Source organism: Bufo gargarizans, chromosome 8 (genome assembly GCF_014858855.1).
Source record: "Bufo gargarizans isolate SCDJY-AF-19 chromosome 8, ASM1485885v1, whole genome shotgun sequence".
Taxonomy (NCBI): domain Eukaryota; kingdom Metazoa; phylum Chordata; class Amphibia; order Anura; family Bufonidae; genus Bufo; species Bufo gargarizans.
Genome location: NC_058087.1, coordinates 75243442 through 75259259, shown reverse-complemented (window position 1 = coordinate 75259259; position 15818 = coordinate 75243442). Strand labels below are relative to the sequence as shown.

General features: G+C 43.3%; 1 protein-coding gene across 3 annotated transcripts in view; it reads left to right on the top strand.

Annotated features, from left to right (window-relative positions):
• Positions 1–15818, top strand: part of CFLAR (CASP8 and FADD like apoptosis regulator) — a 67554-nt gene that overhangs the window by 33509 nt on the left and 18227 nt on the right. For 2 of the 3 annotated variants that reach the window (XM_044303174.1, XM_044303176.1), the window contains exons 2-7: positions 4263–4615; positions 11218–11323; positions 12300–12435; positions 13577–13659; positions 14691–14721; positions 15128–15159. In XM_044303174.1, the coding sequence (XP_044159109.1) occupies positions 4263–4615; positions 11218–11323; positions 12300–12435; positions 13577–13659; positions 14691–14721; positions 15128–15159 (741 nt within the window). Of the gene's footprint in view, positions 1–2442; positions 2582–4262; positions 4616–11217; positions 11324–12299; positions 12436–13576; positions 13660–14690; positions 14722–15127; positions 15160–15818 lie in introns of those variants that run through there. The other variant, XM_044303175.1, reaches the window with a different exon arrangement.

The window sequence follows — 15818 nt, the reverse complement described above, 5'->3', positions numbered from 1 at the left end:
ATACATAACAAACAAGTGTGAAACAACTGAAAATATGTCAGATTCTAGGTTCTTCAAAGTAGCCACCTATTGCTTTGATTACTGCTTTGCACACTCTTAGCATTCTCTTGATGAGCTTCAAGAGGTAGTCACCTGAAATGGTCTTCCAACAGCCTTGAAGGAGTTCCAGGAGATGCTTAGCACTTGTTGGCCCTTTTGCCTTCACTCTGTGGTCCAGCTCACCCCAAACCATCTCTATTGGGTTCAGGTCCGGTGACTGTGGAGGCCAGGTCATCTGGCGCAGCACCCCTTCACTATCATTCATGATCAAATAGCCCTTACTTTCAAAGTTTTCCCAATTTTTCAGCTAAATGATTGACCTTCATTTCTTAAAGTAATGATGGCCACTCGTTTTTCTTTACTTAGCTGCTTTTTTCTTGCCATAATACAAATTCTAACAGTCTATTCAGTAGGACTATCAGCTGTGTAGCCACCTGACTTCTCCTCAACGCAACTGATGGTCCCAACCCCATTTATAAGGCAAAAAATCCCACTTATTAAACCTGACAGGGCACACCTGTGAAGTGAAAACCATTTCAGGTACCTCTTGAAGCTCATCAAGAGAATGCCAAGAGTGTGCAAAGCAGTAATCAAAGCAAAAGGTTGCTACTTTGAAGATCCTGGAATATGACATATTTTCAGTTGTTTCACACTTTTTTGTTATGTATATAATTCCACATCTGTTAATTCTTAGTTTTAATGCCTTCAGTGTGAATCTACAATTTTCATAGTCATGAAAATAAAGAAAACTTTGAATGAGAAGGTGTGTCCAAACTTTTGGTCTGTACTGTATGTGTGTGTAATATATATTTCTAATGTAGTGTGGAAAGCACAGAGCACAGCGATGTCACTGCTCTCTCTCAGAACTTAAAAAAACTGTAGAAAATGGCTGCTGTGGAGGTTCTTATATAGTAAGGGGTAGGCAACTTTCCTATTGGTTGCTAGGGATGTTGCTAAGCTCAGACAAAGACATTGCAGCCTTCTCATTGTCTCAAAAGCAAGAAGCAGGGAGGGATCATGGGTTCAGAACTTCAGATGAAAAAAAAATCTAGAATATTCGATAATACGAATATATATATCACTATATTCTAAATATTAGCGAATTCTCGAAGTGCCGATATTCGCGATTAATATTCATGATTTCAATATTTGCGCCTAATACTAATAAGTAGGTAACACAGGTACATTTTTCTGAGATCTTTCTTTTTTGGCACAATTTTATTTTCTTTGGTTTTCTGAATTAAGCCAAAAATGTTACAGCTTTGCAGTAATTTTGAAAAAGACGCAAAATAATATATAGCTGTCCCTAAATAGTGTAGAACAGTTGTTACGTGGCTCCCTGCCTTTTCAATAGCGAGGGCTCAATGCTAGCAGTAATTCATGTATCTGCCTTCTTGTGACACATCGCTCCCGGTATACAGACTGTCACAGGAACTATACAGATATAGCAGCCACATCGCTCCCTGTATATAGGCTGTCACAGGAACTATACAGAGATAGCAGCCACATCGCTCCCGGTATACAGACTGTCACAGGAACTATACAGATATAGCAGCCACATCGCTCCCTGTATACAGGCTGGCACAGGAACTATACAGAGATAGCAGCTACATCGCTCCCTGTATACAGGCTGTCACAGGAACAATATAGAGATAGCAGCCACATCGCTCCCTGTATACAGGCTGGCACAGGAACTATACAGAGATAGCAGCCACATCGCTCCCTGTATACAGGCTGGCACAGGAACTATACAGAGATAGCAGCCACATCGCTCCCTGTATACAGGCTGGCACAGGAACTATACAGAGATAGCAGCTACATCGCTCCCTGTATACAGGCTGTCACAGGAACAATATAGAGATAGCAGCCACATCGCTCCCGGTATACAGACAATTTTTTATTTAGCTGAGGTCACTGTTGCTCTGAGGGGGTCGGCACCAATGAGGTCACTGTTGCAGTGATTTTATGAGGTTTAAAGGGTTTGTCCTAAGATCGATCGTTAAAGAGGACCCCCTCACCTCTCCGGATTTGTCTGTTTTGGTAACTACTTGCACCCCCCATGTAATAACAATCCTGGAGCATCTATTCTTATGACTTTCTGTTGCACCATTCCTCTTATTTCTGCTATTAGTTATGAATGAACGGTCCTTAAGGGGTTAAAAGTCTAGGTCCACCTGTGTTTTTGTCATGTTCTTTCCGAACATTTCATTGCTCTGTGGTTAGTACTACAATAGTTTTTGACTTTCCAATGCATAAGTGGAAAATTAATTAGTCCCTTGATTGAAGCTGTGACGTGAACCCACACAAGAGATGGAATTTCTGAGGGTTTTACACTGTATGTATATTACTACGCTGCAGGAGAACTTTTACTTTCATTATTCACTACAGACTTCACAGCAGTGTTAGTGCTGGACATCAAAGCTTACTATTATTTTTGTCACTGTTCGTGGCCCATTAACTAGTGGATCAGAGAAATCATTAATTTTGTTGTTGACGTATACTAGAAAGAAGGGATCTGTTAAAGATGCGAACTGACCCTGAGGTAAGTGACCAGTTTGACTGCTAGTGCAAATGGCTTACAGAATAGATCAGGGATCAGCCACCTCCGGCACTCCAGCTGTTCTGAAACTACAACTCCCAGAATCCTACTTTCACTTCTGTGGGACTTACAAGAACTGCCAAGTTAATTGTGCATGCTGGGAGTTGTAGTTTCACAGTAGCTGGAGTGCTGAAGGTTTCTGATCCCTGGAATAGATGGTAATGATTAATCACCAATTAGGTCATAAATTGTAACAGCAACTGTTACTGGGATACTCAAAATATTGATCTCAACCACACTGAGTAAATACACGTCCCTTAAATTTTTAAAAATATTATATCCTTTATAAAATCACAATTTAGACATAAGACACATATAACACATTGTACATTTTAGTAATAAATAAGCATTTAGTGAATGTATCCAATACAAAACACCACCTATACTCAATGTAAATATAACTCTGGCTAGGAGTAAAATATCTGTGGTAAACACTCTGCCAGACGGTGAGAAGAGTACTGATAACCTGTAAAATGCTGAGACTAATGTGAGCTAAACGCTCTATATAAGTTGCTCAGCATGGAATCAATATCTACCCTTTTCCACAATCGGCGTACACAATGACAGAGTAAAAGTACATGAAAATATTCCCAAGAGATAGCCAGAGAAAAGCTCAAGTCATACCAGTAAGAGTCAGGTGTGTTAAGGCTCCTCGACGTACATTTCGCCGTCTGCGTCCTCCTGTGGAAAAGGGTAGATATTGATTCCATGCTGAGCAACTTATATAGAGCGTTTAGCTCACATTAGGCTCAGCATTTTACAGGTTATCAGTACCCTTCTCACAGTCTGGCAGAGTGTTTATCACAGATATTTTACTCCTAGCCAGAGTTATATTTACATTGAGTATAGGTGGTGTTTTGTATTGGATACATTCACTAAATGCTTATTTATTACTAAAATGTACAATGTGTTATATGTGTCTTATCATGTCTAAATTGTGATTATTTTGAATAAAGGATATCATATTTTTAAAAATTTAAGGGACGTGTATTTACTCATTCAGTGTGGTTTAGATAGATAGTAATGATACGATACTGCTCCTGTCAGGCTGCTCAGCCATAACAGAGGAACATATCGCTGCTCTCTATTGTAGAGCAGAGTTCCTGCTCCACAACAGGTAGAACTGCAGCGATGGTACGCTTAGCAGACACAGCTCATCAGTGTGAATAGACAGCAGCGCCTCAGCGCAGTTCCACCCCCTCATACCCCTAAGTAGCTGTAGAAAAGGAGGCAACCTGCAGAGAACGACTTTAAATAAAATACTGGAGCAAAAAAAGATGTTGTTCATCAAGGAATATGGAAATCATAGAGGGGTTGTCCCTTGCTTGGCATCCCCCATCATTAGTCATAGCAAGGAGCACTGAAAGCGATGACTTTTGCTCCAGAGAACCACAGACCATAGGGTGATGTGTAATTTCCCATGTGTCTGTGCAGTCAGCATCCTCCAACCAAAGTTGACTACAGGGGGCACAAGCATGCAGACCTTGGTGATCAGCTCATAATCGGGACACTACCTAGGGTATTTGTGTATAGTCTCATGTCATTCCTTCATTGTATTTCATTAATCAAAGTCCATATATCTGAGTGATAAGAGAGAGTTAACTTTTCTTTTTTTCCACTGTAGGTAACTAGAGATGTAGTATTTTATACTCACAAAAAATACGCCCTGGCCTGTGCCGCAGCAGCAGATATTGTAATGAGCAGTGTCCGTGTATCTGATCGGACCCTTGTACAGATTGTAGAAGAATTTGAATCTGATGAAGAAGAAGTAATAAGGTTTGCTTGTCGGGACATCACGTCTACCACTAACATACGGGAGCTGCTAAGTGAACTGAATGACAGATATTCACATCCAGTAGTATTGGAATTGTTGTGTCTACTGAAAAGGTTTGATCTTATCAAAAAGCATTACAGGATCACCAAACCAGAAGTAGAGAGGCTGTTGAAGAAACAACCCAGCTTCATTTCAGATTACAGGTAAGACTTTGCATTAAATATCTCTGTACATTTTATTGTATATTTCTTGACACTGCATGGACTGAAAACATGACACAAACCTACCTTACCTTGTGCCCCATGGAAGTGCACAACAAGATCCATAGCATATACAAAAAATTTTATTCGTATAGAGCAGGGGCTTATACAGATCTCAGAGTCCCACAGCAAAAGTTATTATGGACCACTTGCCCCACCCAGTTTCCCAGTATATGTACCTCAATTAGTCCCAGGCAATCCAAAACGCAAAGCTCAGTGCTCCTCATTTCTAATGAATTTACTTATTTTTATTAAGGGGAAGACTTTTTATTTTTTTATTACAGTTTTTTTTTAGTTCAGTTACACCTGGTATCACCTGCTTTACCTGACGTCTATGTCACAAAAAGCGGAATAGGCACTCATTCTGAACAGCATATTTATAAACGTATTTTTCACCAGAAAACTGACAAATACATTGATAAGTCTTGTGATTCCCTTATGTTACAAAGCTGGTTATCTGCAACCACCACTAGGGGGAGTGCAGTGCAGAGCGTAATGCAGTTACTATTGACTTAAAGGGGTATTCCCATCACAAACAATGGGGGAATATCGCTAGGATATGCCCACATTGTCTGATAGGTGCGAGAACGGAGCGGGGAGAGCTGTAGCTGGAGAACCCCGGACCCTCGTCCTCTGATTCAGAATGTTTGGGGGGGTGAGGCATCCTCCTCCAGACAGTGGGTCGAGGAGGACTCCTTATCAGACGGTGAAATATCTGTGTATCTGTGGGAAATAAAAAAAAATAAAGTACTTCTCTGAGAAGGACCTGAATGACCTTTTGAAAGCAGTCAGAGCCACCATGTGGGTTCAGAAAACCCATTCCATCCAAGAATACATGTTGGGGGTCTTGGGGTTAAACGAGCTTGGATTTTCCCTATTAATGAAAATATCAGAGATGTGATCCTGGAGGAGTGGCTTGATCCTGAATAAAGACTAGGGGTTTCCAGAGTTCCAAAATCATCTGCTTTTTGATCCATCAGGGTCAAAAATATTTGACGATATAACAAAAACTGATGTACAAGTTGCTAAAGTAAATAAAAAGACTTCCTTACCCTTTGAGGATGCTTCCCAACCAAGGGATACTATGTATAAGAAAACAGACTGTCCAATTCATTTAACCAAAGGTACATAGATCTTACGACCGAGGTTGCCACGATGTTGGCCGCCTCCCAGGATTTTCGCAAGAGACAATCATCTAAGAAACAAAACCCCAAGAGACTAGATAATAAATTCTATCCCCTTACTTAAATCGGCAATAGCTCTTTTAGCTGACTTATCAGTCTGTGATATTTTCAGCAACAGATGCGGGCTTGTCTAATGTGGCTCATCGAGGCCTCTGGAGTATGGAGTATGTATTTGGACCGGTTTTAGCCAAGATTCTTGAGAAGGCAGCCAATAAGAAAAAGGGTTTTCCGGAAGACTTGCCATATAGGAAAAAATTACCCTTTTGTCCCTATGCTAGCCAAGACAAATCTTATAGGGTAAAAGGGAAGTCAGGTCGCTGGAGCTACCCCAAAGGGGGTAGAAGAAAAGTGTCACGACTATGGTTTGGTCGTGACTCTTTGTGTCGCATGCAGTTGTCAACGGTCTGCTTGTTGTCTACCGCAGGTGAGGGCAGTTAGTATGTTGTCTCACGTGTTATTGCCGCTGGCAACAAGTTGTTGGCAGTGTAGCAGCCTGAGCTGGTTGCCAGGCTGCTCGCTGTCAAGGCATGCAGTTGCATCTTGCAACGTGTGTTTGTATGTGTTCACTTTCCATGTTTGGTTTGCACGGGATTTAGTTGTGTGTGTGCATTTCCCCTTTTAAGTGACACTTTTCTTGTCTGGTGTTGGAAAGGTGTCCTTTTCTAGTATGTGTGTGGGGGTGTGGCTGCTTGGGCTATATAGCTCCTGCTGGATGCCTGTAGCTGAGGGGTACTCCAGCCATGCTTTATGCTGGGGTCATCCTCCTGGTCTCTTATGCCATCTATCCAGTGAGGGCCACCCTTGTGGTCATAAAAAATATATGTATGATGTTAAGAAGATGTTTTTATGCTCTTTATATTTATTGCAGCTATGGATGTCCTGGATACCTGTGTGATTTGTGTGTGTGCTATGTCCTTAATGTTTCTGTGGACATCAGTACTTGTGCACGGGTTCCAGTCAGCGTGTCTGTGGCAGGTATATGTAGTACTGCTTTATCTCACCTGCCATATCCATATGCTGTATATGTTTCCCCTCTCCTTGCTCCTTGGCCAGTGAGACTCCTGTGCGTCCGTGTCTAGGAGTAACAGGTTGTCTTACACTGCTCCTAGTCCAGGGATTTCCTGAGGGCTAGTAGGGACCCTAGGTTCCGGAGTATGAGCCCTCCTACCATCTGGGTTGGCTCATACGGTTAGGAGTCAGGGTAAGAATTAGGGACGCGCTAGGAGGTGACCTGCTCCCTGATCCTGTCGTCCTGGCCTAGCAGCTACCCTTATTCTATTGACATCGCACGGTTGAGGGTTTCCCCCGCTCTCAGCCGTGACAAAAAGTTTTTCTCCCTAATCCCCCAAATAAATCCGGAGATAAGCAGTGATGCCAGGATAGGCGGGAGGCTGAAGAATTTTCTTCCTCCTTGGAAAAAAATAACCTTCAATCCATGGGCCCTAGAGGTGGTCAAAGCTGGTTACAAAATAGAATTTTCTTCAGTCCCCCCCCCCCCCACCTGCAAAATGTAGGAGTGGTTGTTCCAGTTTCCCAACAAGATCAGCTCTATTATTAAAGTCCTTTCGCACCATAATAAATCTAAGGCTACTTTCACACTCTCGTTTTGGGCGGATCCATCATGGATCTGCAAAAACGGATCCGTTACAATAATACAACCGCATGCATCCGTCATGAACGGATCCGTTTGTATTATCTGTAACATAGCCAAGACGGATCCGTCATGAACTCCATTGAAAGTCAGTGGGAGACAGATCCGTTTTCTATACTATGTTACATATGCAGGGTACATGTGCCATATACTATGTTACATACGCAGTGTACAGGACCATGATATATTTACAGTATATAGGACTATGACATACAGTGTACATGTGCAGACACCTCAGGCTCCTGCCTCACTTGGATGAGAGTAGTTTGCACTGGGGGCGGGTAGTTACCTGCAGGTGAACCTGAGAGCCACGAGGAGGGCGCAGGTCAGCGATATGGCCCCGCACAGCAGGTCAGGCCTCAGGCCCATCAGACAGAGCAGCCGCTTAACATACCGCCAGGCCGGACTCTGCATTCCGCTTATAGAACAGATGGGTGGCCCGGGCCCACTGGGAGCAGGACGGAGCTTCTCCTCCTCACACCCCGGGGCCACCACCAGCGCGAACCGAGCGCCGCCATGTCTGTCACAGTGGACTTCTGCGGTGTACGCTCAGCCATGGGCGGGGAGCGTGTCCAAAGAGCAGCTGCGTATAGGGAACCTAAGGCACCGTAGCACAGCTCTCCGCTCATCTCCACTCCTGCTGCCTTTGGACAGAACGGGCCCCCCTCCGGCGTTCCGCAACAGTCGCCCGGGCACCTTTGAAAACGGGCTTTTCTAATCGCTCTCTTCTGGCCAAAGAGGAGCTGGTTCTCCCTACTCAAAAGACTTTCTCCAACCCTTAGATCCTTCCTCTCAGGAAGGACATTCTTCATTAAGGTCCCATTCTGCATCCCCACCCAGAGTTTCTCAAACTTGCAGCTTTGATCCTGAGGTCGAAGTTTTAAAGCGCCAGGGACTTTTAGATAAAGTGATCTCTACACTTCCGCCATTTAAGCCTCATGCACACGTCATTTTTTTTTTCACGGTCTAAAAAGCGGGGTTCCGTTGTTCCGTGATCTGTGTCCGTTTTTTTTTTTTCCGTATGTCTTCTGTGATTTTTAAGGGATCACCAGACATGAAGGAAAGTAAAAAAAAATGTTGTTTTGGTGTCCGCCTGGCCGTGCGGAGCCAAACGGATCCGTCCTGACTTACAATGCAAGTCAATGGGGACGGATCCGTTTGACGTTGAGCAATATGGTGCAATTGCAAACGGATCCATCCCCCATTGACTTTTAATGTAAAGTCAGGGTATATTTTAACTTGAAGCGTCCCCATCACCATGGGTACGCCTCTATGTTAGAATATACTGTCGGATTTGAGTTATATCGTGAAAACTCAGATCCGACAGTATATTTTAACACGGAGGCGTTGCCATAGTGATGGGGACGCTTCAAGTTAGAATATACTAAGAACTGTGTACATGGCTGCCCCCTGCTGCCTGGCAGCACCTGATCTCTTACAGGGGGCTATGATACGCACAATTAACCCCTCAGGTATGGCCGCCAGACTAAAAAGGTCGGACATGCAGGACTTTTAGTCCGGCGGCCTTCCTCCGCGCAGTGCCGTACTGCGCCGGAGCGCCGCCCCCGTCCCCATTATAGTCAATGGGGACGGAGCGGCGGCACGGCAAAACAGCGGAAGGACGGATCCGACAGGGTGAACAGCCTGTTGGATCCGTCCTGCCGCAAGTGTGAAAGTACCCTAACTGCTAGGTACTGCTGGATAACCGCCAGATCTCATTACAGTCAGTGGGGATCCGGCAGTGAAGTAGGGAAGCTGGCCCTCCTAGATCTGGTAGGCTGCTCTGTGCCGGAACAGTCTGCTGGCTCTCCTTGATGGAGATGGGAACTTGGCCTAAGTCTCCTTGTCCTCATGCTGGAGTACGATTAATAAATTTGCATAGATGTGTCTTTTAATAAATCTTGCATTCAAAATGACATAAGAGACGCCATTCTTAATAAAACTATAATGCCTAGGTAGTGATCATTTAATGGCACCCCCTGATGTTCTTTAAGTTCTGTTTTGGAACGACCACCTAATCTATTCAGTGCAGGTGGTCACATGTGCTCAGTAGGTCAGTCCGATGAGCAGGCCAGGCTAGAAGAATCGGCACACTAGACAGCGCTTCCTTTGACTCCTATTTGCAGTGTCCAGTGCTAGAGAATGAGATTGTGGGGTGCCGATGTCAGTGCAGGCAGGCAGGCAGGCAGGGGCTTAGTGATGGATTCAGGCCTGCCTGCAGTGTGGCCTGGCAGGCTGCGCCTCTCTGGCACAGCCTAGTGATGAATGTGAGTATAGCTCTGACAGTGAAATACATTGCACTGCATTAATAGTGCAATGTATTTTAGACAAAATCAAAATATCGCCTATTTTAGTCCCCTTGTGGGACTATTAAATGGTTAAAGGAAATCTGTCACCTGGGTCATTGCCAACACTTTTTCCTTATGCAAATGTCAGTTTTGTTCAGAGGGGCCCAGGAACGCCCCCATCGAGTGCCCAGGCCCGTTGTTGCCCCCCCCCCCCCCCTCCGTCACTAGCAGCAGATAACCCCGCCCACTCTTGCTTTCAGCGTTGCTGACAAATCTCGCCACACTTCTTCTCCTCTTCCAGCAGTCACAGGCAGGGAGAAGGAGACGCCCACTGAGAAGAGCTGAGGTCTCCTCCTCCCTGTACTGATGCTAGTAATTAGCATCTGCTCAAGGCATACTACAGTATAAGGCAGGGGTGTACAACCTGCGGCCCGGGGGCCACATGCGGCCCTTGATACCATTCTGTGCGGCCCCCAACCATCTGGTAACAGACATGTATGCCTATGTCTTGTGGCTGCTCACATGTATTTTTCATGTATTTCTCCCATTAGATGGGAGTCCTGGAAGTGTAACTAGACATTAATGGTATATAATGTGTGTTCAATATGCCATAAGTACAATATTTCAGTTGTTAATAAATCTTTAAATTTTAATTTCGGCCCTCATCATTGGTTCAGCATGGCAATGTGGCCCCCAACCAGGAAACGTTGTGCACCCCTGGTATAAGGTATTGATTTTAGAAAAAAAAATGCGGTAACAGGTCCTCTTTAAAAGTCTGCAGATTTGGTCCAGGTTCAGTTTGGATAAAACCACTGAAGTGGGGATGAAATGCCATGTGCCTGACTTTGAGACAGAAGATGGCGCTTGACAAGATAGCGTGACCCTCTCAAATTGCTGATTTACTAGTTTTTTTTATTATGTTTCCTTGTGATTGTGTTCTTGACACACCTTATATTCACTAATAGCAACTGATTGTTGTTTACGTGCCATAGGCTATCTGAGTATTGCTGTTGACAATGTACATCTCTTTATGGCCACAGAGCACTCCTCTTGTAATAGTTGTAATACCATAGCAGTATACACATAGGACTGGTTCTACAAGCATTACACATGAGCTCATTGTACTCCCAACTGTGGGGTTGTGTCTTATTAACGTGGCCTGAAATGTTTTGAAAACCAGATAGAATTTGTCCCTTAAGCAATTCAAGCCATTAGGGGCAGAGGGGTCCTAACCAGTGTCAGAAAAGTTTTACTGACCATCTGTAAACGGATCGGTAAAGCAAAAAATACAGATACCATTGTACAAAACATACAGCATACCAAAGGTGCCAGCTTACTGATATCATTATCATCATTTTTGGAAAAAAATGAAACCTAATGCATGCATAAATGTTAACTATACTAATGATGCTGTTTTTACAGGTCTTTTATGGTAAAGCTCAATGAGCAGATTGAAGAGAAAGACTTGGATTCCATTGTGTTCCTAATAAAAAATGACGTGAGAAATGGAGGAAAACTAAAAAACAAGGTATACCTATACAGCCTAATGGATGCATACACTTATTTTGTGTACAATTGTCATAATTTACAGAATTCTGGAAGAGGATTTATGATGGGACGTGTGCCAGTTTCACATTTTGGTGCATGCCAGCTTCACACAAAAATGATCAAATTATTTTTTTTCACTGCTCTTGCAAACTTTCAAAAAGTGGCTAGGACTAATTGGGAGGGGTTGGCCTCTCAGTTAGTCATATTTACTGTAACTTATGTCGTAAAGTGGCCTAGGTTGTAGTGCAATACTCATAACTGCTGTAGTTTTACTTTTCTGGAGCTTGGACTGACAGAAGATGTGACAAATTTATGATAAGGGTGTGACCATTAAAGAAGTTGTTCACCTTTTGGGGGTGTTTGGGCAGACCCCTTTCTCCTGCAATAGGAAGCATACTTACCTGCTCCCCGCCACTGGGTCCGGTCTTCTTCGCACCCCTGGCACATATGCCTTTCTAAGGTCCCCCGCTGTCAACATCTGCTTTAGCACCACTGCAGCCAATAACTGGCCACAGCGGTGGCCCGCCCCCCTTTTGTCAAAGCAGATCTTGACTGGGGAACCTGAGTGAGGTGGCAGAGGAGTGACCCTGCGGCAGAAAGCAGGTAAATCTACTTTCCTTTGTAGGTCTGCTAATATCAACAACTCCTTTTTAATAAATTTGCTGCATAATGCTGCAGTTCTCTTCTAATTAAGGCTGGCACATGAATTAATAAATTCCCTTCTATGTTTTTTGCTCCTTCATTTAAACAGGGCCCCTCAATAAACCTAGTGGGCTGTAGGATGGAAGCATCCTTATTATCCAGCTTCTGCAAAGTACTAAAGTAACTTGAGGTACTAAAAAGTAACTAATGCAGTGTGCCAACAGATCGTTTACAGCTCGGTCTCCTGAGATTGTTTTGAAGGTATCAAAACAAGTAAATCACAATATAACTAATTTATACTCCCTTTTCCATAGACATTCTTGTCTCTCATAGTGGAGCTTGAGAAGAATCAATTAGTAACAGCAAGTAACTTAAAACTCTTAGAAAATCTGTTCCAAACCATTCACAGAGTCGACTTGAAAAAGAGGATTCTTGAATTCCAGCAGAAAGGTAAGAGAAAGCTGGAATATACAATCTCTTATTTGATCTAATTCAGTAAGTAGTTATACAGTCTTGCTAAGGTAGCTATACTTTTATACTGATGGTCTATCCTTAGGATAGGTTATCAGTATCAGATTAGCAGGGCTTTGACTCCTGGCACCCTGGCGGATCAGCTGTTTTGCAGGAGCTCCTGCACCAGAACTAAACGGCTCCATCCGTTTTCTAGTAGACGGAACTGGTCAACCAGATGATCGCCGGGGGACCCCTGTCTATTGATGACCTATCCTAAGGGTAGGCCATCAATATAGAAGTCTCAAAGTATCCCTTTTAAGTTTTGTCTCATTTATTTATTTATTTTGAGTAAAAAGGGTTTTCTGGGATCAATATCAGCCGACACAGCACCCTGCCGATCAGCTGGTTGAGTAGAAGGCTGCGCTCCATGCAAGCACTGCCTTCCCTTCATTGTTTACCCATTCAACATTGCAGTGGTGAGCGGTGTAATTACATCTCAGCCATCCCATTCACTTCAATGGGACAGCTCTGTAGTATACACTTGAATAGGAAGGAGCCGCCCCATAGAAGTGAATAGGACGGCTTCTTGTAATTACAGCTGCTCACTGCTGCAATGTCGAGCAGGTAAACAATGAAAGGAAGGCTGTGCTGCACGGAGTGCAGCCTTTTCTTCAACCAGCTGAATGCCAGGCCTGCCAGGTGTCGGACCCCTGCTGATCTGATAGGTCATCAATATAAAAATCCCAGAAAACCGCTTTAAGCTGGCCATACACATTAGACGGCCTGACCTGCCAACCATCTAATGTGTATGACGGCCTCCCCAGTTTTCGTTGACGTCCAGGATAGCTGTTTGCCGAACAAGCATAAAGTGTATGACCAGCCTGAGTGCAGTGTCATCTCTCGTGTCTGAACAAGCAGATGTAGGAGATATGTGTCTTTCCAACGTGCATGTGTCAAATATTTCCATTATTATGTAGTCATTGGATATAGTTGATGAAGGAGGTGGAAGTCAATGTAGATTCTAAAATAATTATTATACCCTTGAATTGCTTATGTGATGTTACTGTACTAATGATAGGATTATCTTCATTCCTGACCTGTTCATTTTAAAGTTTATGAGCTTATAAATATGTTGCAGGTAATGCAAATAGTGGCGGTCCTTACATCAATGCCTATGCTGCGTCACCCTCCGCGTATAGTGGATCCATATGTTCCCCTATGGTAAGTCTGTCAGCAAAATACAATCAACATTGTTTTGTTGTTGAAAGCCATGATATTGCTTAGGGAGAGCTCACATCACCGTTATTTTTCCATTCTTCTGATCCGTCAGAAGAAGAGAAACAAAAACTGATCCTGTAAAAAAAAAAAAAAAACTGATCCTGTGCATCAGTTACCAACATTTGGCATCTGTTTGAGCTATTTCCGTCCGAAATCCTTTTTCCAGATGGAAAAAAAAGTCCTGCATTCAGATCCCAGATAGAAATGGCTCAAACGGATGTCAAATGAGCATAACTGATGCACAGGATCTTTTTTTTTTTTTTTTCTTTTTTCTTTCTGTTCATATCTCACACAGAAGCATTGTAAGTGTTAAGTATTCCTAATCTATTCTCCTCAATATCTGGTCGGCAGGGGCCGACTCCTGGCATCCCCACTAAACAGCTATTTGAAAGGGACGCAGCACATGGAGACGATTGGGTCGACCTCTTGATGGCACAGTGCTGTACATTGTGTAATGACTCTGCAGGGGATTGCTAATTCTCATTCACTTGAATGGGACTGAGCGGCAGAAAGGCCATGTAACTGATGGATGTGTGATGTCACAGGCAGAGTAAAAGGGTGCAGCCTGGACACCTCAGGCCCTTCCAACAGATGATTGGCAGGGATGCAGGCCTTCAGTATGTCCCCCCCCAAAAAACCTTCAAAACCTAATCCGTGTACAGGGAGAAGCAGCAGCGGCGATGCGGGAACCAGGAGCGGCGAGGGGAGCAGGATATGTATATTACCTGTGAGGGGCCCGGCACATGGTGGGGGGGCTGTTTTTGAAATTTGATAACCCCTTTAAGGAGACATGACGATAAAAAGTGAGAGGTTCACTTTGAACTCTGTTTTCACAAGGGAGTAGGAGCTCTCAAGTGAATACATGGTGCGTGATTAGTGTAAAATGTACTGATGGAACAGATTATCTTTAATTTGCTAACAGTCTGTTTTATAATTATTTCAATTTATAATTTTCTTTCTTTTTTTCTCATTAGAATACACAGTTTGCAGGAAGCAGTAAAAACGGTAAGAGTCTCATTTATGTTTCATTTGTATGTTGCCTTAAAATCTATTCACATCCACCTTGTTTATTGTTGGAAATTCCAATAAAATATAAATAAATAAAAAAAATAAAAAATCTATTCACATCCCTTGGTATCCGTCACATTTTATTAATAACAGTGAGCGGTGCTCAGCGACGGAGTGTGGCCCCCCCATGGCCCAACACATTTACTATAATTTTTTTGTAAATGAGAGAGCAAAACTAACGCAGCTTGTTGACTGCAGATTGTCATGGCTCTGTGATGTTTTGCCTCGGTTTTCTTGATCTGTTGGACACAAATCTCTGCATGTGTGGGAACTATAAATATTATACTGAAAGTTACTGCATGTTTAGAATGCTGATTACCTTTCTTCTTAATACCAAATGTAGGTGCAGCCCCTGTACAAGAAACCCTGTTACAGGTAATTGTGCTCAGAATCCATTTTTACATTGAAATCATCGAAGCTTCTTGTTATGCTTTGGGTACCGCATAGAAATGGGTACAATATAATGACTGTGTGCTAATGCATTGTTGTGTAGCCACAATAGGGCAACAATTTCCCTACAGTTTCATCACCAAATTCATGGAGGGCATTGCATTAACTTTGTTTTCTGGTATACAGAAGTCCCAGTTTTTGGGTGCTAGTGGTGTTTTGTGTCAAAGTTTTCCACCCCTTTGCCACTTTTACAAAAAGTGGGCAGGAGGAGGTAGGACTCCTAGAAAACTGGTGTACATTAGACCAGAAACCTACACCAGCTCTCATTTCTTTTTCTGGCGCATGGACCTCCCAACGATGTGCCAGAATTATAAGCTCTTAATAAGGCCTCTTGCACACAAACGTTTCCTTTCAATTTTTTTATTTTTTTTGCGTTCCGTATACGGAACCATTCTTTTAAATGGATCCGCAAAAACAACGGAAGGTACTCCGTATGCCTTCCGTTTCCGTATTTCCGTTTTTCCATTCCGTTCAAAGATAGAACATGTCCTATTATTGTCCGCATAACTGACAAGGATAGTACTGTTCTATTAGGGGCCAGCTGTTCCGTTCTGCAAAAAACGGAATGCACACGGACGTCTTCC